This window comes from Pleurodeles waltl, chromosome 9 (genome assembly GCF_031143425.1).
Source record: "Pleurodeles waltl isolate 20211129_DDA chromosome 9, aPleWal1.hap1.20221129, whole genome shotgun sequence".
Classification (NCBI taxonomy): domain Eukaryota; kingdom Metazoa; phylum Chordata; class Amphibia; order Caudata; family Salamandridae; genus Pleurodeles; species Pleurodeles waltl.
The window spans coordinates 143,962,229-143,986,896 of NC_090448.1; the positions used below are offsets into that span (position 1 = coordinate 143,962,229).

Below are 24,668 nucleotides of genomic sequence, written 5' to 3' on the forward strand. Positions count from 1 at the left end.
AACCGCTCCTTGAAGTGTGCAAGAGGGTTGGACGGCGTCCAAAGAGGGGCATCATGTTAGGAATAATCTAGGAAGAAAATAACATTAGGTGATCTAAAAATGAAAAACCTTTCCAGACTCCAGAGCTGTGCGTTGTGCCAACATTTCTAATGCCCCAGAGCTCTTTCATAGAATGGCTTGTGATCTTATACACACCCTGCCGGGGGATTTCTCCGAAAGCCCAAATTAATAATTTATTCATGGGCTCAAGTCACTTAGCCTGCATTGATTTACTTATGCTGCATTTCCTTTCATTCATAAGCCTTTAAACTCCGGATTCCTCGGATAGCTCGCTGCTGCGCCATTGATATGAAGCAGGCACGCCTTCGTGAACAAGGGCACGCTGCATACAACTCAATTAGGTCTGAGCGCCTCCTGACCTAAAACAGGCGAGTGCCAGTCTGGTGGAAAGCTGCTGCTTTGTGACAGGCGACCCCCGACATGCCTTGTCAGCGGGAATTCCGTGTGAGCTGTCCTCCCTGCGTGCGGCCAGAGCCTGCGCCAAGGGTCGAGTGCATGCCCTACGGATGCCCACAGCTGTTAACAGACACAGCCAAGCAGTCCTGTCCCTGCTGCCCCGCATAAATGGGAGCAGATCTGGTGGGTATCGGCAGTCCTTCGTGTCATCCCTCTAAGCCACCCAAGGTTTCTGTCAGCTCCTGTGCGGTGCGCAGCCCGCGCTGGCACAGCCTATGAGGGTGGGAGTCCTCCTCCTCCTCGTCAGCCCCTTCACACTTTTCTCTCCCTCAGTCAGGAGGCACTTCCGCGCGGTCCATCTCCCCGGATCCTGCTCTTCTCGCCTGTCAGCACTTTTCCATTAATGCCTGTTCCTGCTCCAGTGAGCCGGCGCTCTGCGACTTCACGTGGGGGGATGAAGGCTGCAGGAGACCGGCAGAATAAAGGAGACCTCCAGGCAGCTTTCCATTTGTAAAGTGAGCAGTAATTGCGCGAAGACAGCCTACACGGTTGGAATCGATAGAGTCTGCCTTCTTGCTGCTAAGGGCACTCTGGACCAGCAGTGGGTCACAGAAGTAACTACAGTGCACTGCTGACTGCGGAGTTGTAAAGAAGTACGCGCGTGCCTGCAGCAGTGGGGGCAGCGCCGGCTGTTACCAAGGACACAATACTTTTCAAGTCCTCTGAGCTTTCCGCCGGTACTCCTTCCTCTTTCAGTCTCCGGAGCATCCTTCCAGGATGGGCGATGAATGAGCCTGTGTGATTCCTTCAAGTCTGAGCAAGGAGCTGCATTACGCACAGCCGCGCGTTTCTTTTGGGGAGATCCGTGTGCCCGCTCTGAAAGAGGAAACATGCCTGGCATCCCGAGCCCTCGCCGCGCCCTGTGGGGCATCCTTACTCTTCTCTGGATTGTCCTCAACACCACCCTGGTGAACGTGGTCGGATCGGAACAGCAGATCCCGTTATCTGTGTAGGTGTCGGGTATTTGAGTTGGTGGGGGCCTGGTAACACGCTTGCGTTGGCATCACAAACTTGTGTGGCACTAGTTAAGTTTGTCCTCACTCATATGACATATTATCCATATACGTACACCCACTTATATGGTACAATAATACATAGTTCTTATTATGTAATGCAAATAATCTTAACGCGAACATTTATTGGTTCGGTATTTTTCATCTATTGGTCATGCAAATGTTGTAATGTCTAATGGTTATTTCCTATTTACATCTTTGCAGTTTTAAAGCGAATGGATTTTTTACTGACATGCGTTTTGCCCCAGCCTCAGTATATTTGCTTGCCTTTTATAGCTGGGCTACTGTAGGTTTGGCCTGGACCAGGGGCACGTGGGCTAGCTGAGTTTGTTTATGGTCATGCCACATTTGCCTTTCGGTGTGCATTGCACATGGCATCATTTACAGTGCCCGCAGAGTGCACGAAAAGTGGACGCTATTGCGTAAAATAATCTGTGCTATTCAGAAGGCCATGGTGTGCGGTACTAACTTTACACCCACTAGCTTGGACCGCAGAGTGCAGTGAGTTGCCTGATGTTGCCTTGCTCTGCTGCTAGTTTCTGACTGGACTGTTTCTTTATGATCCCATTGCTGCTTTTGCTAATTCGTGCAGGCGACGACAACAAAATAGTGTTTACAAGTGTCATCACTCCCTGTCTTTCTCTCCCTAGGGTGAAGCTCTGGGCGTCCGCCTTTGGAGGAGAGATCAAATCCATCGCCGCCAAGTACTCCGGCTCCCAGCTCCTGCAGAAGGTAAGCGCTTGGGCTGCGCCGACCGCCGCCTTCTTCCCTGAAAGATGGAGGGAGATTGTATGTTTCCCAAACAGAGAAGCACACGGTGCAGAAGTGCCCAGCAGCGGTCCTCGCTCTGAAAACTCCAGCCACTCATTCTCGCTGCTCAATGAGCTGAATTTGTTTTATGCCGGTGACATCTGAAGAAGAAAAAAAGGGGGAGGTTCGGGGAAAGGGATCTAGGCCCCTACTAGCATTGTCCTGGCAGGAGCCTGACAGCAGACCTGCGTCTTGCAAGGTTTCTAAGGTGGAGACAGACATGCTGTTTCGGAGAAGAAACAGCTGCTTCTCTGCAGAAAAAAATGCCAACTTCCCCAGAGCAGGTTGCGCGCGCCTGCCCGCATCCCCTTCAGCCGTGCGTGCAGCGTACCGTCTGTGAGAGGCTGTACTATTGTTTGTCAGCTCCGCAGTTTCCACACTGCTATTATTACCCAATCATCGCTGCCCAGTGCTGGGATGTATTACATCATTACAGATAAGGGGAATGAGTGCGGTTATCTCTCTGCTCAGCTGCACAGTCGGGTAATAACCTTGTGAAGCAATGCACAAACTTGAGGGATTGGGCTGAGACTAAATATTGCAGAGCGGTAATGAGGACAGAGAATTGATTCCCGGACATTTTATCGGCAGCTTGTATCTTTTCTTGTTTAAATACAACTCCTTATATTAAAGTCCCGCACCGAGGACATTTATTTTGCAATGTTTGCGCGGAAAGTTTACATTTTGGGTTTTCTCATACAGTGAATTTGAGACAAGGCTCAGACAACATTTCTGGATGTAAAACCTATTTTTGTATGCATTTCAAAGGCAACCAGGAGAACATTTAATGCTGCCTGAGGTAATGAAATTGGAATGCTTCGGGCGTAACAGGAGTCTGTTCTTAGGTGCGAGGAAGACTCCCTGAGATTCCGCAAGGTTTTTGTATTGCTCTTTTAGGCACCCGGGCCTAGAGCTGCCATTAAACTTCTAAGCACTTAATACTTAGATATGGCTATGCGTATTGGCTCCTTTTGCCTGTTAGAACCCTGATGTGCCAGAAAAACTGCGTATCACTCAAAATCCTTTAATAAGCCGAAAAAACAGAATATATACACATATTATATCCATGTAAGAAAAGAAAATCACAATTCGCTTCAAAATAAAAGTCTGCAAATGATGGTCACTTCAAAGTGATCTGCGCCAAATCTATTGTTTTTGCTGAGGTTAATAATGATTTTAAAAAACGAACCCAGGTGACACTAGTACGATAAATTTGTGCACTCAATATTAGTTGGAAACTTTATAAAACTTTCGAGCATATGTGTAGCTGCATACCTTATCCTTTTTGAGGCGCAAAGACTCGCTACGTTCAGCAAAGCGCTACATACGCGTTTAAACCTTTAACATGGCCTCTCGGTGAAGGCATACCATGATTTAACGTTTCCCGTAAGGTGCAGCAATACTCTATTAATTATACATGTTTATTGTCTAGTTATGAAAGAACCGATAGCTCAGGGGCACGCATATATAATATATGTAAACATCGACTGTGGCTCAAAAACGAGGGAACATTATTTTTTTAAATGGTTATCCAGGAAAGAAAACAACTGAAGCTAAAATGTGGAGCTTGAACTATTTCTATTACAGCAAACATTCGGCCCTCGATGCTTTAGCTGAAATTAATATTTTAAAAGTAGGCTAAGGATCTTCTGATATGAGTGAACCACTATATTGCAGCAAGTAAAGGGGCAATGTCAGTAAATGTGCATTTCCTCTCATTACATCTTCTCCAAACGAGATGTGACCAGGGTCGGACTGGCCTGTCGGGCAATTAGGTAGTGCTGGTCTGATAGCTCAGTGTGTGGGCAGTTTTTGAGGTTCGTGGATCCAGTTATGGTCTGGTGGGCCGGTTTTTTGCTGTTGATTTCTTTGATATTGTCACAAACATTGCCTGTATCAAACACAAATGCATCAGTCTACCATACCTTACAAAACACATTTACAACTGTTCTTTACAAGTTCAAAACAGCCCTATTTGTAACAAGTAAATGTGGGCCAATTTTATAGCTATCTGATCTGCCTATATAGGCCACTTTTATTTTGGTGGCTGGATTCATTTTCTGCCCCAGTCCGACCTTCGATGTTACTTATTTAAAATTAATCAAGGAAAGGCTATACATTGCAGGTTTGTAAAGACTGGACTTTTATTTATAGTCACATTGTTTTAGGTGTGAAGGGCATTTAATTAAGTACACGGTAACTATAGTAAACACAAACAAATATATTTTACTTTTTTACTTTGGCAGAAATGCTCTTTATTCTGAAATACCCGTTCTCCTACTTCTTGAGGCATGACCTAAACAAGCAAATGAACATTTTCCCAGAAACACCCCAATGTAAAAATAAGTGCAATAACATTTTGTACACATTCTACACGTTTATACCGTTTTTCATCTATAATTTTGCCTAGAACTTGGTCGAGTACCTTCTATTTTATATTTTTTTCTGTTAGTTTTCTTGCCTTTCTAGTGTACTTTTTGGCTTTTGGTCCTTCTCATGCTCCTCTTACTAATATGGATCCACTTTACTGATATTGACCCATTGTTTGAGACTACCTCACTCCAGTTAATAAAATGCAGTATACTTTTTTTTGTTGATGTACTGAGACACATGCACCACTTTACAGAAAAAAGAAGAATGCTATTATGAACTGGAGCAGAAATCTTTTCCACTCTAGTTTACAAAATAGGTGCTTTTGTGACAAGTTCCTTAGTACACACGCCATTACAAAAGTCCAATATTACCCTGTTCTCGAGAAGGAAATACAATTCATTCTGTTCCTCCTTTAATAAGAATAGTTTCACTTTATTACCCTTTAAGGAAAGGAGCTTCCTTATCTCCTGGCAGACATATATTTCCGGTTTCCCACTTTATTCACTATCAGAACCACCGTCTTTGCCATCTCTTCCGTAGATGAACAGCGATTTCTAATTGTCTTGCATTCACGTTTTAGCTTTGCCACTTCCTCACCCTTCTTGTATTATTACCCAAAGAGTAAAAGGAATAATAATTTGGTGAATGTAGTCAAGGTCAGTCATCTCCAGGCTAATCTTTACCCGTTCAAGCCTCACAATTCTAGGCTTTTCATTTTGTGTAAAACCGATGACATTTATTCATAGATTTTATCCATTTCCAAAAAGTGGATTTTTTTAGCTTTATAAACATATAGTGCTGAACCACACTGTATAAGAAAAAATATGTTTTTTTTGCAAAAAAAGGCCACCATAGCATTGTTATGAGCTGGGTTTCATTTGTATTGCACAGTCGGACACACCATTCTGGCTGTTTGTGTCTCTAGGAGTCAAAATAAACATAGTGCAAGGGAATCAGAAGAATTGCAGGTGCATTAATGTCCAAAAGAATTTTGAATACATTGAGACAAGACCACAGTGTGCCACAGACCAGGGCTCAAGAGTGTTCCAAGTGCCTGATCTTTATTAATTGACTTAAACTGTCCTACAAATTAATCGAATGCTGACAAGGTGACGTGTGTGCTTAATTGTAATCCTGTGTGTGAAAGACCACACCAGAAGTGTCCTGTACTGCTTTAACTGAGTTGAAGTCAAAGAGCACATTAATTCTTACTTAAAGCAATTCTTCTAAGGAAGGTCAAACAGCAGCCTGGCTGCCATGCTCAATGACAGTCTAGACACAGAGCACGCATTTAAGCCACTGAATCTTGTTGAACTTGTAAATAATCACATTTTACTGAGAGAACGTCCATTAGAGGCAGTGAAAAGGTTTGTTATTGTGGTTATTGGAAGTTTGATACATAAGCTCTCTGAATTTACTTGGAGCATTGCTATGATTGGGTCATTAGCTGCCTGGCCCCTAGACTCTGCTTAAAGTCCTACCACCATCATTACTTCAGTTACAAGCTTAAACACAACCTCCCAGTGGTACACTTTGAAATGCAACTGCATATTAGGATGCATCATTTGTTTTAAATATACCTGTAACAATCAAGCGTGCGATAGTAAAATACAAAGGATCAAATCAGTGTGTTCCGAGTAGGTAGTCCTGCTTCAGACATGGTGTAGCATTTTATTGAGAATCCGTTACTGACTTTGAATTGTTAGCCTCAATTGCAGATACGTTCAAAAGTTATACTGCCACATCACAAACAGTGTACTAGAAAACAACATTATACTGTTTCTGATGTTTTATATTGGGGTAAAATGCTTTGATTTGGGAAGTACCTTTTTTTGTTTAAAAAAAGTCATATTTTCTTTATCACTTGAAAAACTTAATTTAATGTACATGTAAACTTTCTCTCCCTCCCTCTCTCTCACACACATACTAACACACATTCTTTACATAGAAGGGCCTCTCAAATAGTGCATTTGTGTGGTAAACATGTCTTTCTGATTCAACAAATGTTGCATCAAAAATAGTGCAATTACAAATGTGAGGGTATCAAAAACTAGATGAATTGTCCATTGTAACGTCATGAGTTTGACTTCCTATAAAATTGACATCATCTTCATCTCTTTGAATGCTCACTCTTTCAGAACCATTTTTCCTGTCCTAGAGGTGTCACTCTGTAGCTAGTAATTGATGTTAAAGGGCAGGACCTTCTCAACATTGTTCGTTACAGTCTGTTCAAGTGATCTCTGGAAAAGTCATAGGTCAATTAAACAGATTAAAGTATGCATCGTTTTCAGAAGGCAGCCTAATTACGATCCTGAATCCAATGGCGTAGCAAGGGTGCCATGGGCAATAGTGAAAGAAAGGAAAACGTGCCCTTCATCCTCTGGATGAACTGCAGAAGACAACCAGAACTTGGTGTTATTTTCAGTGGGCTCATGACGCTGCTGCCTCCACAGTCACTGCACCTGCTACACTCCTCCCAAAAACTCATAACAATTGACACCGACTACATTATGAGTGATTAGCATGACAATCAAAATACAGTTTACAGTGGAATTGTAACTGAGCCTAAAAAAAGACAAAAGGTGCTGCATTGTTTGTAAGAACCACAACTGCAATCCAATAGTCATGCATTTTACTCCTATTTTTATAATACATATTCAGTTCAAGTTCAAGATTCAAGACATTAAATGTTGCATAAATTACACCAGATGTAAACTGATTGATTCGTGTCAATGAAGAAATGATGTAAACATTCGATAGTAAGAAAACCTTTTCATGGATCATCAGACCAGCCCCTACTTAATGCACCCCAATTACTCTAATCCCCCCATTGATTTACTTATCTATACAGATTAATACATTTTTGGAGGCATTTATTTTTCCTTACCTTGCACCTCTATTTGCCACTTATTACTTGGCCCTTCACAAAAAAACTGAATATTTGACCTTTGAAAAAAGTATTCGCAAATAAGTTCTATTTAAAAAACAAGCACAACAATTAAATTGGCAACAGGAAGCTTTATGTGCGGTAACTTTTCAACCTTGCCTCAAAGAAATGTCAGTGGCTTCATGCAGGCGGAGAATCACCCACAAACCAATATCTCCCCATCTCGAGACTATAATAATGGCTTAGGGACAGCATTATATACTAATGCATGACATAGTTGTTTTCTGAAAATCTTTTCATGAGAAATGTGGATTATTGTCTAAAATGCTTCTCAGTTGGTAAAAGGAGTGAAAATAAGATTATTGCTATATATTGTGATTCATGTATACTTGTGAAAATGGTGCGTTTCACCTCACTTTAAAACACTGAACAAAATGCATTTTCTCCATCTATATGCAGCGTTGAACCTTAACAGTCCATGACATTTCATACTCCATTGACCTTCTAGCTTATATTTATTGTTCAGTAGGAGATATCAATTGTGGTTGTTAAACTGCTTCAAGATTTTGTAAGACTTTGGGCCTGATTTAGATTTTGGCAGACAGTTTACTCTATCACAAAGGTGATGAATATCCCATCCGCCAAAATATAAATCCCTTATTTCCTATGGGACCGCCAAAATATAAATCCCTTTTTTCCTATGGGATTTATATTTAGTCAGATGGGATATCCGTCACTGTTGTAACAGAGTAACCGGTCTGCAAAATCTAAATCAGACCTATTGTTATGTCTTCTGTAATTGAGTTAAATCTAGTTAAGCAAATTTTGTGTAAGGTTATCGGGTCAATTCACTAAACTTGTCTTTTCACTTGAGGAAGCATTAATTCATGCATTAAGAATAGTAGTCCATTAATTGTACAAGCTCTGGTAATACATCGGAGACATTGCAAAGTGAATACAGCAGCAACAAAAAAACATGATGAAACATCCCATGTTTACAAATCCTTGACTTGTCATATAGATCCGGTAAGGTAAATGATACAGTCCCACTTGTGAATTAAAATCATTTTTATTCATCTTGTTGCCAGATTGTGCTACAGCCATGGGTTGAGCCATTTTCTTTATAAAACTCTTCACCTAGGAATATGATGAAGGAAAAAGACAAACAACATCCGCGGGTGCCTAAGCACTTGATTTTTAATAACTAATTCACGGTTAATCACCGTGGTTCCGAGTGCGAGGTTTGTTAAAATCATTCTTTGAGTAATATTCCAGTAAATGAAACCTAGGAAATACCTTTAAAAAGCAAAAGAGATCGTGCCAGTGGTTATTTCACGGTTGCTTTTATGAAATAGAATTTATGAGGATTCTGCAGGGGAGGATTTTCCAAAATGCCATTATGCCTATTTTGCCAGTGAACATTTGCGAACCTGAAAGGCAGTGGGATGCAAGGCAGTGAATAAAGGCTCTTCTATTTATTTGACATACATAGAGCTGATTTTATTAGCAACATTTCCTTTGCTTTTTATTATGAACTGTTCTTTGAAACAGTTTTCTTTCTTTCTGACCTTCATACGTTGCACCCCTTGTCGTTTTGCGCCTTGTTTTTACTAAATATATTTTATAATCTGAACAACATGTTTCAGTTCTGTTTCCTATGGGCATCCCTGAGCTTTGTTGGATTGGAGTCAACATTTTTGGCGCTAGTCCAGCAAAGCACCACAATAGCATCAAAAATGTTGATGCTACTGTGCTAACATGTGACATGGTGCACTGCCTTGTAAATACAGTGCTACAGTGGTGTGATTAGAGGGTCGCAGGGCGACGCAAGAAAACTGGTGCATCGGTGCCGATGTGGCAGTTTCCTGTAAATATGCCCCTTAATATTTAATTAATATTAGATGACACCTTCTCTATGTGAACCTAGAATTGTATATTAAAGACGTTTTTTTAAAGTGTAAAAAGTAAAAATAAAAATCATGCATAGCAGTCAAAGTTTCATGTAAAAGAATGGCTTATACATTAATGACACAATTAAATTAAGCATTGAAATGAGACCTCAGTACACCACAGATCATGGCTCGTGAGCATTGTACCAAATTCCTGATCACTAAAATTGACTTTGACTGTCCTACAATTTATTTGAATGCTGAGAACTTGATGCTTATGTGGGATTGTTATTGAGGGTTCTCCAATCTGAAGGATCTCCAGACGCATCCCATACTGCTTCAATTGAGTCAAATTGAATGAACATATTTATGCTCAGTAGAAACAGTTCCTCTAAGAAGGCTCAAATAGCAGTAAAGCTGCTATGCCCACTGAAAGTGTGAACACAGAGCATACATTTAAGATGCTACCTATTAACTACTGTGCCTGTATGAACTGGTTGTTTATCATACTTTTATAGACAGAATTTGCATTAGTGGTTGTAAACATGCATGACATTTCGATTGTCAGAAGTATAATGCACATGCTCCCTGAATTAAATTGGGACCTTCTGAATATTCAAAGACTGTTTGCCAGGATAATAGTTCACAGGGAAAATCTTTACCCTGTAATTATTTCAGGAATAATTTAAAAAGAACACAACCTTCCAGTGGTACACTTTGAAATGTAACTGCGTACTGTGTTATATCTCTTTGAAATGTGTCTACAATATCAAAGTTTGGGATAGTTATATGTATAAAGCAGAAGGAAAATTGTGCTTAGCATTGGTACATACATAACGGCATAGTATTGATATATTCACTTGCGAAACCATTTATGACTATGAGTGTTCATTTAGATATGCTAATATGTTCCTAAGTCAGCATCACCACAGCATCACAAGCACATTACTACAAAGAAGCATTGGGACAATGCTAACATCCCATACTATATGTTTGAGGTAGTTTGTATTTAACAATACAATTTGCCTTTAATATGCATCTTTTCACTCTTTACAACTTAGGACTGGGTTCAAAACAATATACTTTTAAATACCACACACAGACAAACTCTACACGCACATAAATTTGTAAATTGATTGTAAAATACCTTGTGAATAACTATATTCATATGGTTAAAAGGTCACACAAACACACACACACACAAGCGTTTTGTACAGATACAAGGGCTATGTTATGCTTGGAATCATGAAAAACTCGATGGTGGGTAGGACCATGAGTGTGGAATCCTCACACAGAAATTAAATCCCTAAATGCTCAGCTTTTTACAAATAATTTGACAAGACATCTGGCAACAGCATTTACACGTCAATGTAAATTACATGACCTTGATGGCATTCTTCATTAAAATGTGTACTTGAAATTTCTAATAAGGTCATATATCAATTCAATTGCCTACTAGATAAAATATTTCCAGAACCTACAAAAATCTTCAATGGAAAGTTAATGTGAATTGGGGCCAAGTACATTATTCATGCTAAGCATGACAATTATAATAATGTTTACACAGGTATTGTAACCTACATTGCAAGTAGATCACAGCTAGTGCAGAAATAAATAAAAATATACAGAAGCAAATCAACATTGAAACATTTGGCCCATCCTGAAAAACCTATATTTGTAATCTATCAAGACTGAGTTTAATTTTCCCGGGGACCCCACTGCCTCTTGGGATGGGGTCCCGGGGCTGAGATCAGCCTAGGGAGGTGGCCATGCGGCCCCTTCCCCCCAAAAAATAAATATTTACGTTGGGGCCCGGGGGATGGGGACCCCAGTTCTGATATTGGCCTGAGGAGGGGGGGGGGCATGCACAGTATGGGATGCGTGGTTAAAGGGGTTGGCAGCAGGGAATGCAGGGACCTACCAAAGGCCATGCGCGGCGGTGGTTGGATTAATGCACAGTAATGAAAATTACTATACGTTAAAAATCATAGAAATTCACAAAAAAAAAAGAAAAGATTACAGGGATGTTATAGTTAGGAAATATAATTAAAAATACCATAGAAATTCACTTAAAAAACAAAGGTTTCAAGGACTTTATAGTTAGGCTCCCAACTCAAATGTACAAAACCATAGAAATTCACCTGTTACAGTTAGAGTTATCTCAAGTAACTATAAATTGCGCCCTAAGATAACTATTTTGTTGTATATATTGAACAATTGAACACCCTGTCATTAAACAATGGTGATAGGGAAAATAAATAAAGATTCCCCTATACAATTAACCTGCCACTCACTAAACTGCTTGGCCTTTTGAACAAGCATCAGCAAAATGCCCTATATTGTACCAAGAGAGAGAAGTGAATAAGTCGGCTGGTCTGCAGGAGGATATTGGTTCATCAGGGGGCAAATTCTATGCACTTCTATTACAAATGCGCAGTACCTCCAGGATGTTTGCCAGGCTGGCTAGTTTCTGATTCCTCTATCATTCCACCAATAAAAGCAGACTCTGGAACTCAGCCTTTTGGTGGGTTTCCTGTTACATATCTTCTGCACGGTCTTTCCCTCCCAAAGGAAGCCTTTCTAAATAATTTAAAAAAAAACGTAAACACTGCATTGCACTGTATACTGGCCTCCATCCAGACTGTTGAAAATATATTTTTTTTAATCCACAAATTATAGTATTAATAAATTAATGTGTTTAGAACGTCTTTGAATCACCTAAAATGTAGTAGATTGCAACATACATCTTCGCAGGTATAAATGGAGGAAAAGATGAAAACAAGCAGTTTCATCGCCTTAAATTATGCTATAGTAAATTTTTAAAAAACAATATTTATTGCTTAAGTACAGATAGTGTTTCATGATGCAGTTGTGGCATGGCAATCGAAGTGTATGTTTTGGCGTAGAAACAAGACCTTTACTCAAAGATTAATACAACATTTGAATACTGAATTAGAAATTCTGATGCTAATTATGATTAAAATATCAAACTTTGGCTCTCTGTTTTCAGTTTGACAGTTGAGCAATGTGATTAAAAATATGAATACACAACATGCTCAAGGCAAGACCTATTTCACCGTCATGAGAAGTGCAGGCATCCATCATATTACTGCCCTGGCAATAAAATACAAACACTGGCAAAGCCAATAGGTCTGCATTTAATATGGTGCCACTCACTTTTAAAACAGTCCAAATTTTGCTTGCATTCCATATGTAGAGGGTTATAGTTGTAGTCCCTCATGCACTTCAATACAAGCACTCGAGTGGAGGCAGAATGACTCACCTAAACAACCAACAGCATTAGATGAGAGATGAATACTTCACTGAGCTGTTCGAAGAAAGCAAATGATTCAAAGTAACAAACTCAAAGCCTACTATTTGTACAGTCTATGTAATCTCTGTGCATTGGGTCTGTTTGACAGCTGTTATATAAAAACCCAGGCCTAAAATATAACGTGTGGTGGCCTCATATGGCTACCAAAAATGTCTTATGTTAGTGAAACACAAAAAATGTTGACTGTCCTGTCAAGAGGGACTTGAGTTATGCAGCATCTAACTGAGGCCAGTCAAGTATGCCTGTTCTTGTTACTGCTTGTGACATTAATTCTCACGCTGTAGCTCCGGCCTAGTCAGTAATCCTGAGACTGCTGTCTCATTGCCTTGATTTGCTAGTAGCTCAGCGTGGACTTGAAGGGCGGGAGCTTGGAAGCTGCTACACAGCCTTTGTGCTGACTCAGCATGTTTCCCGTCACTTTATTGAGCTCTACGCTCACTGTGAGAGTTTGTTAGAGGACTTACTGTCTTTCTGGAATAGGCTGACGGTTTACACTCTTTGACGTTGCATGATCATTTTTAATCAACACGTTGCATATAGAAGGAAAACAAAAATCAATAACTCCCGCTTCTTTATTAAGTTATAGATAAAGAACACGATATAATTACAGGAGGGCGAGGAGGGCATATCATTCTCCACTCTGTGATGGGAAATTAATTTTCACTTAAATGGGAAGTAGGTGTACAGTTTTTGAATTTGTGGTAGAAAAATTATAAACTCCTAAATGAAGTTCTGCCTTTCCCCTTGAAAAGAAAACAGCAAACTGTAAATACATGTGCATCACCCATTTTGCTGCAGCGTCTTTTGCTACGAGGGTATGTGTTTTCTATGGGTTGTGTGAAATTTGTGTAATTGTGCGTAATTATGCGAAGTTCTGTGAGATACAAAAAGGTCACTCAGGGCTATAATTTGGTGCAAAAACCGTCCATTTTGGATGCGAGGAAGGATGTCACGTCCCGATCAGCAGACACCCACGTTCTGGGCGCGCGCGTTGTTCCCATGCTTCCATGCTGAAATTTTGTGAAAGCAGTTTCACTACGCCATGTGGCATAATGGCACAATCTCAGTAATTTCCTGTAATGCCAAATTACTCGAGATTATGCTAGTATAACAGAAATGCCACTTTTGCCTAGTATTTTCACATGTTGTGATTAATGTTGGACGTGCAGGGGGTGCACCACAAGGACCAACATTTCTCGTATGTTGAATTCAAAGCTGGAATAAACAAGTACACCGTTCCTGCCGCATTTGTAAGGGTTTTTTCAGCCTCCAATTTCCTGGGGTATAAAACTACAGTTTGTGTAGTCGCACTGTGGCCCTAGGGTGCGGAGGGGCCACTGTTACCCAATTATAACTGATTTTTACTAAGAAACAGTGGACAGGGACACTATCCCTTACTTTCATTAGCGCCCCTTGAGCCCTTGCTCTGCCACTACTATTCCACCAGCCTTCCTATTCATGTGTCCCAGACACAGTATAGGTTACAGAGGGAAATGTATCCTCCATATACTCTGCAGCCGCAGTTCTTCATCATGCAAGACTTTCAGTGGCAGAACTGCTGTGGAACATTGACAGTCTCTGCTGGGAGAACATTACAATAGCATTAATGTAATAAATCGATTAGGTTTCAAGCAGCAGTGAGGTAATGGTTTTAAAACCTTACACTAAGTCTCTTAGGAGGAAGTGATAAAGGTTGTAAAAGCAGTGCTTAATTTGTAAATAACAACGTGCTGGTGACCAAAGCCCTCCTTTCAAACACACAGCTGCTGCAATTAAATGTGCGAGCCCGGAATACTGAGGCGGCGTAATTCTTATGCCATTTCAGGCCTCGTCAGTTCTTTTAAAGCCACTCCTACCCCTTCAGCTCACTCTTGCAGTTTTCTGCTTTCTCCCATTGTGAGGCTTTTTCATTTTTAATCTTTCTCCGTCTTTCCCATATGTGTCTTTTGCTCGCAGTAAATGCTTGAGGCAGAAAAATAAGTGCCGGCCCTCAAAAATAAGTGCTGGTGCTATGCACCGGAAACAACAAGCACAACGCAAGCACTGTGTAAAAGCCTGTATTGCTATTTTGCATAAATGGCAGGACTGGCATGTAAAACATGTTGTTGTTTGGAAAGGGAGACTGTAATGTAAACTTATCGTAGTCTATTCTCAGTGTCCATAACTCTTTGGTTTGTACATATTGTCTGTGGGAAATGAGGCATTTCGATTTGAGAAAGGTTGAATATCCCCGAAACGTGCCATCACTAATAGAAAGTGTGAATTGATCCATCAGAATACTGATGTTTTCTTCCTTGCATAGGTGTGGGAAGTTGTTGTAAAAAACACTGAAATTCACCTGTTTTAGGTAACTGAAGTAAGTGTAACTTATTCACTTACCAAGCACAAAGGTGTCATTTATGATGTAATTTCAGATTTAATCAGTAATGTTATCAAACGAATCATAGAATATGTCATGAGTGATGTAATATGTAAGGTCAAAAGCAGTGCATGGCAAGTGCATAGTTTATAGTTCCTTCAGTTAACTATAGTGGATGAATTACAGTGTTTTTTTTGCTTAAAGTGGTATTTTACCTGACATTTTCACCTAAATATAACTTCACTTTAATATTTGTATTCTTCAGTGAATTTCTAAGTTTAAAAAAAAAAGTAAAGTATTATCATGCCTAACTTTAACTTCAATGTAACCTTTTTTTCAGAGAATTTCTATAATTTGTGATGTGAAGTAAGATTTTATTACCATACCTAACTATCCTAACCACCTTCAGCTCACAGCCCTTGGCCATGCATGGCCTAGGGTTGGGTGCAGGCCCTGTCATGCAATTTCCCATGGGTATATACATCTTTTGGGTTCCCCCTGCTTTTCTCTGTGCCGACTTGATGGATCTCTCTGAAATGTTCAATCAATCGATCAGCATTTATAAGGTGTGACTTATCACCCGGGGGCATCTCAAGGCACTAGCTGGGTTGAGGCAGGTCAGTGGAAGAGCCCGATCTTGAGGTTCTTCCTGAACTGAGCCAGCAATGTTCTAAGAAGGCACTGAGGTTGCTGAACCTTTTTTGGAATGTTTTGTGAAGATTTGTCAAACAGATCCAAAATTATTAGTAAAATTAAAAAAATCAGTCCTAACCATAACATGTATCTATATCTCTATTTCTCTCTCTTTCGCTCTGTCTCTCTCTCTCTATATATATATTTACATTTATATACAGTGAAGAAACCAAAGGGAACAGGAATATTATAGTTGGGTTTTGAATTTACTTGTACAAAACCATAGAAATTCAGCAGTTATAGTTATTTCAAGTAATTATAACTCATGCCCTAAGGTCACTATAACTTTTGCCCTCACCATGCACAATTTTAGTATCAATAATTGTTTTGCAAATGTTGCAGTGATAATATTAAAGATGCCATAGAAGGTGATATATGTGGATTAATTAGCTGTGCATGGCGAAGGAACAAGTTATAGTTACCTTAGGCCGCGAGTTATAGTTACTTGAAATAACTCTAACTATAACTGCTGAATTTCTATGGTTTTGTATGAGTAAATTCAGAACCTAACTGTAACGTCCATGTAACCTTTGTTTTTTAAAGAGAACTTCTATGTTTTTTAAATGTAAATTAATTTGAATTAATATTAATTAATCCAAACATTGCCACAAAAGGCCTTTGGGTGTGCACGGCAGAGGTTGGCTGGAGTGCCTGGCCTGTGGCCAGTCCCTGCAGCCAATCCCTTTTAACCAACCAAACCTGCGCAATGTGGGTTGGGCACACGGCCTGTCTCTGTCAGTGGATCGGTGAGTGGGTGCATGAGTGTCTGGGAGGTTCTGAAAGTGGGTGTGTGAGTAAATGAGTGGGTGTCTGAGTGGGTGTGTGAGTGGGCACATGAGTGTCTGAGTAGATCTATGAGTGAATGAATTAGTGTATGAATGAGTCTGTGAATGTTTTTTTTTACATTTGTTTTGTTTATTCTCGATTAATCTTGATTATTCATGAATATCATGCATGGTGAAGACAAATCTTTTTAAATCTTTTTTGACCCTCACACACCCCTATATCACACTCCTGAGGTCAGGGGACCTCCACCCTGGCCCCTTATGCTACTTTTAATTTTGTTTTTCAGTCCCGGTGACCTTAAGACGGCAGCCACAACTTTCTGTTTAGGTAGTGTGCAGCCAATTATAGCATTTCTATTCACATGCGCATTCACAAAAAATTGCGAATATTCGTGAATTATTCACAACCTCAGATATCTACATTTGGATTTTCTTTAATGTCTCGTAAACTACTGAATGGATTTACACCAAATTACCAAACGCGCAATCTGCATGCTGAAAGCTATCTTTCTGCCAAATTTGGTGTAATTCTGCCCGGTGGTTCAGGCTGTAGTCATGTTCAAAGTTCCTATGGGAATTAACATGGGAAAAACACCTTTTTTGACCTCCCCCTTTTTCTCAGCCCCCGCTTGATGGATTACCACAAAACCTTCCATGCACAACAAGACTCACTAGGGCATTTGTTTTGGGAAACTTTTATGAAGATTTGTCAAATGCTGTCAAATAAATAGGAGTGTCAAAAAATGATTTTTCCATGTAAACATGGGCCTAACTATAACTACCTACTGGTGGATGCCAGTAAGAACTATATATGTATACATATGTGTGTGTGTGTGTGTGTTTGTCATGTTAGTAATTAGTGATTTCAGATGTACATGAAATTATGTTACAGAGAAAAACACCTAATCAAAGGCTGCTGAGTGACCTTTCTTTGATAATTGGGACATTGCAGTCATATTGATCTCTGTAGACTAAGATAACCATTCCAGAACTGGAGAAGACATTTTACAGTTACAGGTATACTCAACGATTTTCATATTCAACCGATAGTAGACCCAATATTTCCTAACATTTTTCATGTCTACAATACCCTACAATGTCGACACAGGGTACTGGTTTGTTAAGTTCACTGTCTGAAAGATGATGATGATACATTGGTAGATAGGGTCACTTCATTTGGATTGCCCATTGGTAGTCAAGAAAAGGATTAAGCAAACATATTGTTGTTGATAGCCAGTTTTGATGCTTGCATCACTATGCTTAGTCTCACTGCAGAAATTAGGCTTGGAATTATGTTGTATGATATCTATTTTCTTAGGAACATTCCTGGGCTTGGTTGCTAATAATGAGAAATTTGACATTTTTTATGACAAACACTGTGGTCTAATCTGAGGCTAGACTAAATTTTGGGATTATTTGAAATATATGTCTACAATATCAGTATTTTCAGTAACACAAATCATTAATTAAGTACTTGTATTATATTTCTTTTTTGACTAATTTGTTCACATTTCATTCTTTCTAAAAAACTAGGGACCCAGACATATGGCACTAAAAGAGGCATTCAGACTTATATTATTTGAATATCTGAACGTTTTGAAGGATACTTGTGTTTTCTAATTTGCTTTCTATGGACAAACCGATGCATATCACTACTACTTATCACTCAGAGAAAGCGATTTTTAAGTAAGTTTTTTTCTTATTCAAGATGCTATCTAGCCTATGGAAAAACAGCATTCATTGTAGACCTTTGATTGGTGAAATAAATAATAATAGGTGAAGTTGCTCAACTGCAATTTTTAAGGAGCTTTAGCTGTACTTGATATGTGGAATAACCTGAAACCAATATATTTTGGTAAGAACTGTTGAGGATAGGGGAATAATGGACTTTCCTCCCTACCCTGTCTGTCTTAGTAAATATTGCAAATCTAAAAAGCTTTTTTTCCAATGGGCGGAAGATAGTGGTTTCTCATTTTAACAGGCAAGCATGGGTGAACTCATAGAGCTCCAGCAGTGGCAGTGGTCTTCTGAAATCCTATATACCCCCAAAATAGAGCTTTTTGAAATAGTTTGGTCCCCAAGTAAGGAGAATATGAACCTAGGAGGGATATATCCATGTCTTCAATCAACTACCATTAGAGTACAGCTATTTCTTGTGGTATCCAACCACAGGGAATGAGGACATAACTGTTCTTAAAAGAATACAAGAAGGAGGTAAAGTCTGCTACTGCCTTCCTCGGAGAGGAATGAGGACTGGAATCCCACCCTCCTTTTTATCCTAGCATTATAAGGGTCTGTTTGTCCACATTTACTACTTTTCAGTATTCACAAACTTTTTGCAGACCTTCCCTATTCCACACTACCTACACGTATGTGTGCAAAATTTTCCACCCTGACTATGGACTAGCCATGTGAAGAGAACTGAGCACACATAATTATAGGGAGTACATAGTCATAAAACTCCACACATAGTTTGTGAATACCAAAAAGCAGTAAACTTAAAGAAAAGTGTAAGTTTACCTTTGTGAATCAGGCCCACAATGTTTGTTCAAATTGAGCAGGACACTTGAAGTCCCAAGGAATTAAATCACAACAGAAAGCATCTCTGGGAAAGGATCAGCTGCATAGTTGAGACCGACCTCTGCTGGAGACTAGCTGAAAAGAGTGGTTGAGTCTGCCTCCAACTAATCTGTGTCATTGTTCTCTAGAAGGTGTCCCTGATAGCTTGGGATAGTTAGGCATGAATAGGGGAAATATCTTTTTCAATCTGAGAAGTTTGAACTTAGAGGATTCTTTCATCTTTTGGAGGACAGCGTCAAAGTGTCAAAGTGATCCAAACAAGATGCAACCTGTTAGAAATGGGGTCTTTGGTTGGCAGTCAGGTTACCCCCTGTCGAAGCAGGACCCTCACTCTAGTCAGTGTAAAGGGGAATCACCCTCAGCTAACCCTCGCTCACCCCCTTGGTAGCTTGGCACAAGCAGGCAGGCTTAAACGTCAGAGTATAGATGTAAAGCATTTGTACCAACACACACAGTAACTCAGTGAAAACACTACAAAAGGACACAACACAGGTTCAGAAAAATAGGAAATATTTATCTCTTTTGTAAACAGGTAAAACACTATTAGCGTTGTAAAGTACTTGGGTAGCGTTAAAATAACACACATGGGCGAGTCTGTGTTGAAAAATGTAAGCGGTGTGTCGATTTCTCACCAGGAAGCGAGACCGTGCGTCATTTCTCCTTCTCCGGTTGGGCCGGCGTGCATCATTTTTCCTCTCCGTAGGAGAGCGATGCATCAATCCGGGCAGCACTCGGGTCTGAGCAGGCGTTGTGTTGATTCTCCGCGCCCAACAATGGTTGCGTTGAAAATCCTGCCACACAGTGTTAGCAAAACCGCGCTGTGTGGGTTGTGATGCTACCAACCTCTGTTAGCGATGCAGCGTGTCATTTCTCCAGCAGTGTGCGTCGATCTTCCAGCCACGCTGCAGGCGGTGCATCGAGTTCAGCAGCGAAGCCGGTAGGGCATTGTTTCTTCAGTCGTGCCTCAGATGTTGCATCGGAAATTTCCCTGCACGGCGGTCTGTGCATGGATTTTCAATCTTGGTCTGCCAGCTTCACCTGTCAAGGCCCCAGGAACTGGATAGGACACCACTTGGCAGTGCAGGAGTCTCAGCAGAGAGTCCATGTGCTGGCAGGGGAAGTCTTTGATGGTCCTGAGGCTTCAAGAACAGGAGGCAAGCTTAGGACAAGCCCTTGGACATTTCTTCAGAAGCAGGAATGCACAACAAAGTCCAGTCTTTGTCCCCTTTCACCACGCAGAAGCAGCAACTGCCGGATAGCTCCACAAAGTACAGTCACAGGCAGGGCAGCTTTTCTCCTCAGCTCTTCTCCAGGCAGAGGTTCCCCTTGATATCCAGAAGTGATGTACGGTCTGTGGTTGTGGGTGCCCTTCTTATTCCCATTTTGCTCTTTGAAGTAGGTTTACTTCAAAGGAAAGTCTTTCTTGTTTGTGAAATCCTGCCTTGCCCAGGCCAGGCCCCAGACACACACCAGGGGGTTGGAGAATGCATTGTGTGAAGGCAGGCACAGCCCTTTCAGGTGTGAGTGACCACTCCCCCCCTCCCTCCTAGCACAGATGTCTCATAGGGAATTCTGTTTTAGTTGGGTTGAGTTTTAAACAGTGGTTAGATATACATCTTTGAATCATTGAGAGTGTGTTTGAAAGGAGGGAAATGTGCTCTGCGGATGAGATTTTCATGTATTGTTGGGTATTGTTGGCATAAAGATGGGAGAGAATATCTGAGTTTCGGACCATCACACACAGTAGTACTAGGTACAGGTTGAAGAGGGTTGAGGAGAAGATCAAACCTTGGTGAATGCTGACTGGTCTCAAAATGAATTGCTTATTTTTACAACTTGGGAACGGCTGGATAGGTAGGAGAAAAAATAGTTGAGGACCATTCCTCCACATCCCATGCATAGTTCAATATTACGAAGGAGGTCATGAGGATTGTTTGACGGTGTCAAATGCAGAGGATAAATCTAGGCGGACCAGGAGGCAGGAGTTGCCTCTAAGGGAATCATCAACAGTTTGGAGGATCACTGATTCTGTATTGTGATCCTGGCAGAAACCTGGTTGGAGAGTGTCTGGGAGGCTGTTTCTTTGGATGTGTGAGGCTAGTTGGGATGCTATGCAGCTTTCTATGGCTTTGCCTAGTAATGGAAGTGTGGCAATTGGGCAGTACTTGTTCAAGTTCTCTGGATCAAGAGTTTGTTTTTTTAAGAGTTACGTAATTGACCAAGGTGGTTTATATGGGAAGTAAGTGTGTGGCAAGAGATTTGCACTTCAGTGGTGCGCATTTGTCAATAAGCGATTCCATGCAGGAGTTGAAATTGTCTGTGGTCTCGTTGATGTGGTGTGATCCCTATTTAGGAAGGAAGGGCAGTGATGGCCATGGCTTCTGTGTCAAGGTTGGATGTGTCTCTAAACCATATTTTCTCTTTCTTGGGTTCTCCATATGTTTTGGTGTAAGAAGCTGTTAGTGAGAATGGGCTCTGAATGTGATAAGACCAGTCGACTGGAATGGGGTTGCATATATTAAAGTAGGAGTAATTGGAGATTAACAGACCCAGAATGGCGCCTTTGTGGTGCGTAGGTTTATGGCAGTGTTGTTGGAGATTGCTGGCATTGAGAAAAGAGGTAAAAGCGTTCACATTGCTATTGCCCACGTCTCCCCAGTGGATGCTGAAGTTGCCATGGAAGATATTGTTGTCACAGCTGACTAGTTGGGAGGTGACAAAATCAATGCATTCCTCGATGATGGTGTTGTTTTGACCCAGTGAATGGTAAATCATATTCAGTATGAGGTTGGAGGAAGTGGATGTGGACAGTTCCACCAACAAGCTTTCAAAGGACTGAAAGTGAGTCGTTGGAAGGATTCAGCATTTCAGAGAATTTCGGTGAATGAGTGCAAGACCTCCACCGTGTCTACCTTCCCGGTTGCGCTACAAAATGCAGGAAGACAGAAAATCACTAATCGGGAGTAAAGCCGAGGCGAGGATAGGAGCTTGTTAAAAGGGGCTAGTTGTGCTCAGTAATTGTGGGAGGATTGGGGCGAACTGTCAGGGATGGACTCTGTGGAGTTGAGGTGTGGGTGGGGGAAGGTGTGGGTTGTTGGTGTCTGGTGATTGGAGATATTGAGGCAGGAGATAAAAATGGAAGGGGATGCGGGGACTTGTGGACTGACTGTGGTGAGGAAAGAGAGGTGGCGGTAGCAACCGGAGTGGGAGATAATGGTTTGTGGAAGTTAGGAGAAGAGTGGTGAGGAGATGGTTTGTAGGAGATTTGTTCACAGTCTGGGATAGGAGGAGGGCAGTGGGTTGTGGGGGGCATAACGGATTGTGGGAGAGTCCAACATGAGAGCCATGGTCCCCATAGACTGAGAGAAGGGTGGAGTGTATAATGGGTGGACAGAGAGGGGGATAGTGGGTGGAGGGTATAATGGATGGACAGAGAGGGGGAAAGTGGAGGATCGTAAGAGGACCAGAGGGTGGGATCCATTAAGTTGATAGTGTCCAGGATTGTGTTGTTTTATTGGAATATGATCTTCCGATTGTTGTAAATAGATATAGAGGGTTTTGCCCGAGAGGCTGAAGGAGGAGCAGCATTTGAGTTTGTGTCCAAAGGCGATGTTGGAGAGAGAGGAGGCTGGGAGAAAACTGTGTAAGGATCTGATTCAAAGGTCAGTGTTATGTGTGAAGAGGAGAACGTTGATTTTAAGGGAACCTTTGCATTGTCAGTGGCATTACTCTGTAGAGAGGCTTTCCAGGAAATCTCTTAAGCTCCTGTGTTTCACGTTTTTCATTGCGTGTTTGGAAAGATTTGGGTAGTATTTAATCTTGAGAGCATTTGTGACGGATTTGGAAAGGGGTGTTAGGGGGCAGCTGGTGGCAGTGCGTGTTGATGCATGATTGGGGCTGATGTCAAGATCCCTCTTGTTACAAATAGTTTCTGAGAGGTACTGTGAAAAAAAAAAAAAACGTTCAATATATTTGTCACTTTAACAAAATCAAATGAAATCAGAATGGGATCATTCATTGATTCAAAGTAAAGAGCTGGTAGAGATAGATAGTTGAGCCTTTAATGGTTGTGTGTAGGACTAAATACCATTCAAGAATGGCTGCCCATTTGAAGGTGCAGTGGTGTCTTTATGTCCTTCCATGCTTTCCATGACATGGACTGTCATTCAGTCCTTCTTCTATTTTGTTATTTTATGCTACTCAGTAACTCTAAATTGAAAATAATGGTTTCCTTATTTTTGTGAAAACTTGTAAACTGCTATAAGTGGGGCCAGCGATGATTGCTTGTATTATTAGCATGAAATAAAATTTAACTTTGATTCCAGCTTCTTGATTCTGTCCATCTATTTACAGGAGTGCACTGACCTGTGGTATGGTTGCATTCGCATATTAAGAATATTTTCACTACTAGAGTTCACAATATACATTTCTCATAAAAAAATTAATTTGTAAGTCTCATAACACCCAGAGAAGAGACTAATTGCAATGAGTAATTGTGGCATTCAGTATTTTTTATAATCCAATACTGTGCTAGAGTCACGTCATTATAAGCGTTAACATGTGAACAAGCATACATCTGCTGTAGTGAGTTAATGATGACCATTCACATTTTCGTTTGAAGCTGTGGGCATCACACACACTAGGTATGGATAAAATATGTTTCTCATTCATCCAGAGATTGTTTTTGACATTTTATAAAGTGCTGTGGTGTATCACAACCCTGCTTCAATGGTGCACTGTAGTGCTTTGCATTAAGAATTTGATTCTAGGAGTATCTAAAAAAAGAGCTGTTCTACAGAAAAAGAGTATGTTGTAGGGGTAGTTGGAGAGGCCGGATTTAAAAAACTATGTAATAAGGGGAGATTCACTGCTAGAAAGCACAAAAGCACACCATTTAGTTGTTTTTGTACTTATTTTAATACCAAATATTCATATTACGAGGCACAGTGAATAAAAAGATTTGTCAATAATTAAACCATACATTTAAACAAGTGACATTTTCTAAGTTGAAATAGGAGCTGTATCATTAAATGTTCCCTGTGGATCCTACCAGCATTTACACCTTCTTTTTACACCCCAGGGCAGCTTTAGTCTTAAAGAAGTGGTCACAGACTCACACCTGGCTTCTTGTGGCTTCTTCTGTAATGCAGGAATCACCGGTGTACATTTAGAAATGGTGCATTCCCAAGGAGGTGTTCCCTCACTAGAGTGGGGCTATGGTCCCAAGCAAACGATGCAACACTTTGCCTATGTGCTTTTATAGATGCAGCCACAGAAACAAAGAAGCCGTTAGGAGTCCCACTCACTGTCTGCCACATGATGGTGGTGTGGTCAGTGTACCCTCTGAAGACACCATTTAGAAGGGACAAAATGGGCCCTTAGGAGCCCCAGGCACCCCACCGCCGGAGGGAGAAGTCACTCACAGTACG

General features: G+C 40.8%; 1 protein-coding gene across 2 annotated transcripts in view; it reads left to right on the forward strand.

The window, feature by feature from the left end:
- The first annotated feature begins 475 nt into the window (after positions 1–475).
- Positions 476–24,668, forward strand: part of CACNA2D3 (calcium voltage-gated channel auxiliary subunit alpha2delta 3) — a 2,455,990-nt gene continuing 2,431,797 nt past the window's right edge. For both annotated transcript variants that reach the window (XM_069206447.1, XM_069206449.1), the window contains exons 1-2: positions 476–1,465; positions 2,180–2,261. In XM_069206447.1, the coding sequence (XP_069062548.1) occupies positions 1,245–1,465; positions 2,180–2,261 (303 nt within the window). In that variant the 5' untranslated portion in view covers positions 476–1,244. The remainder of the gene's footprint in view (positions 1,466–2,179; positions 2,262–24,668) is intronic.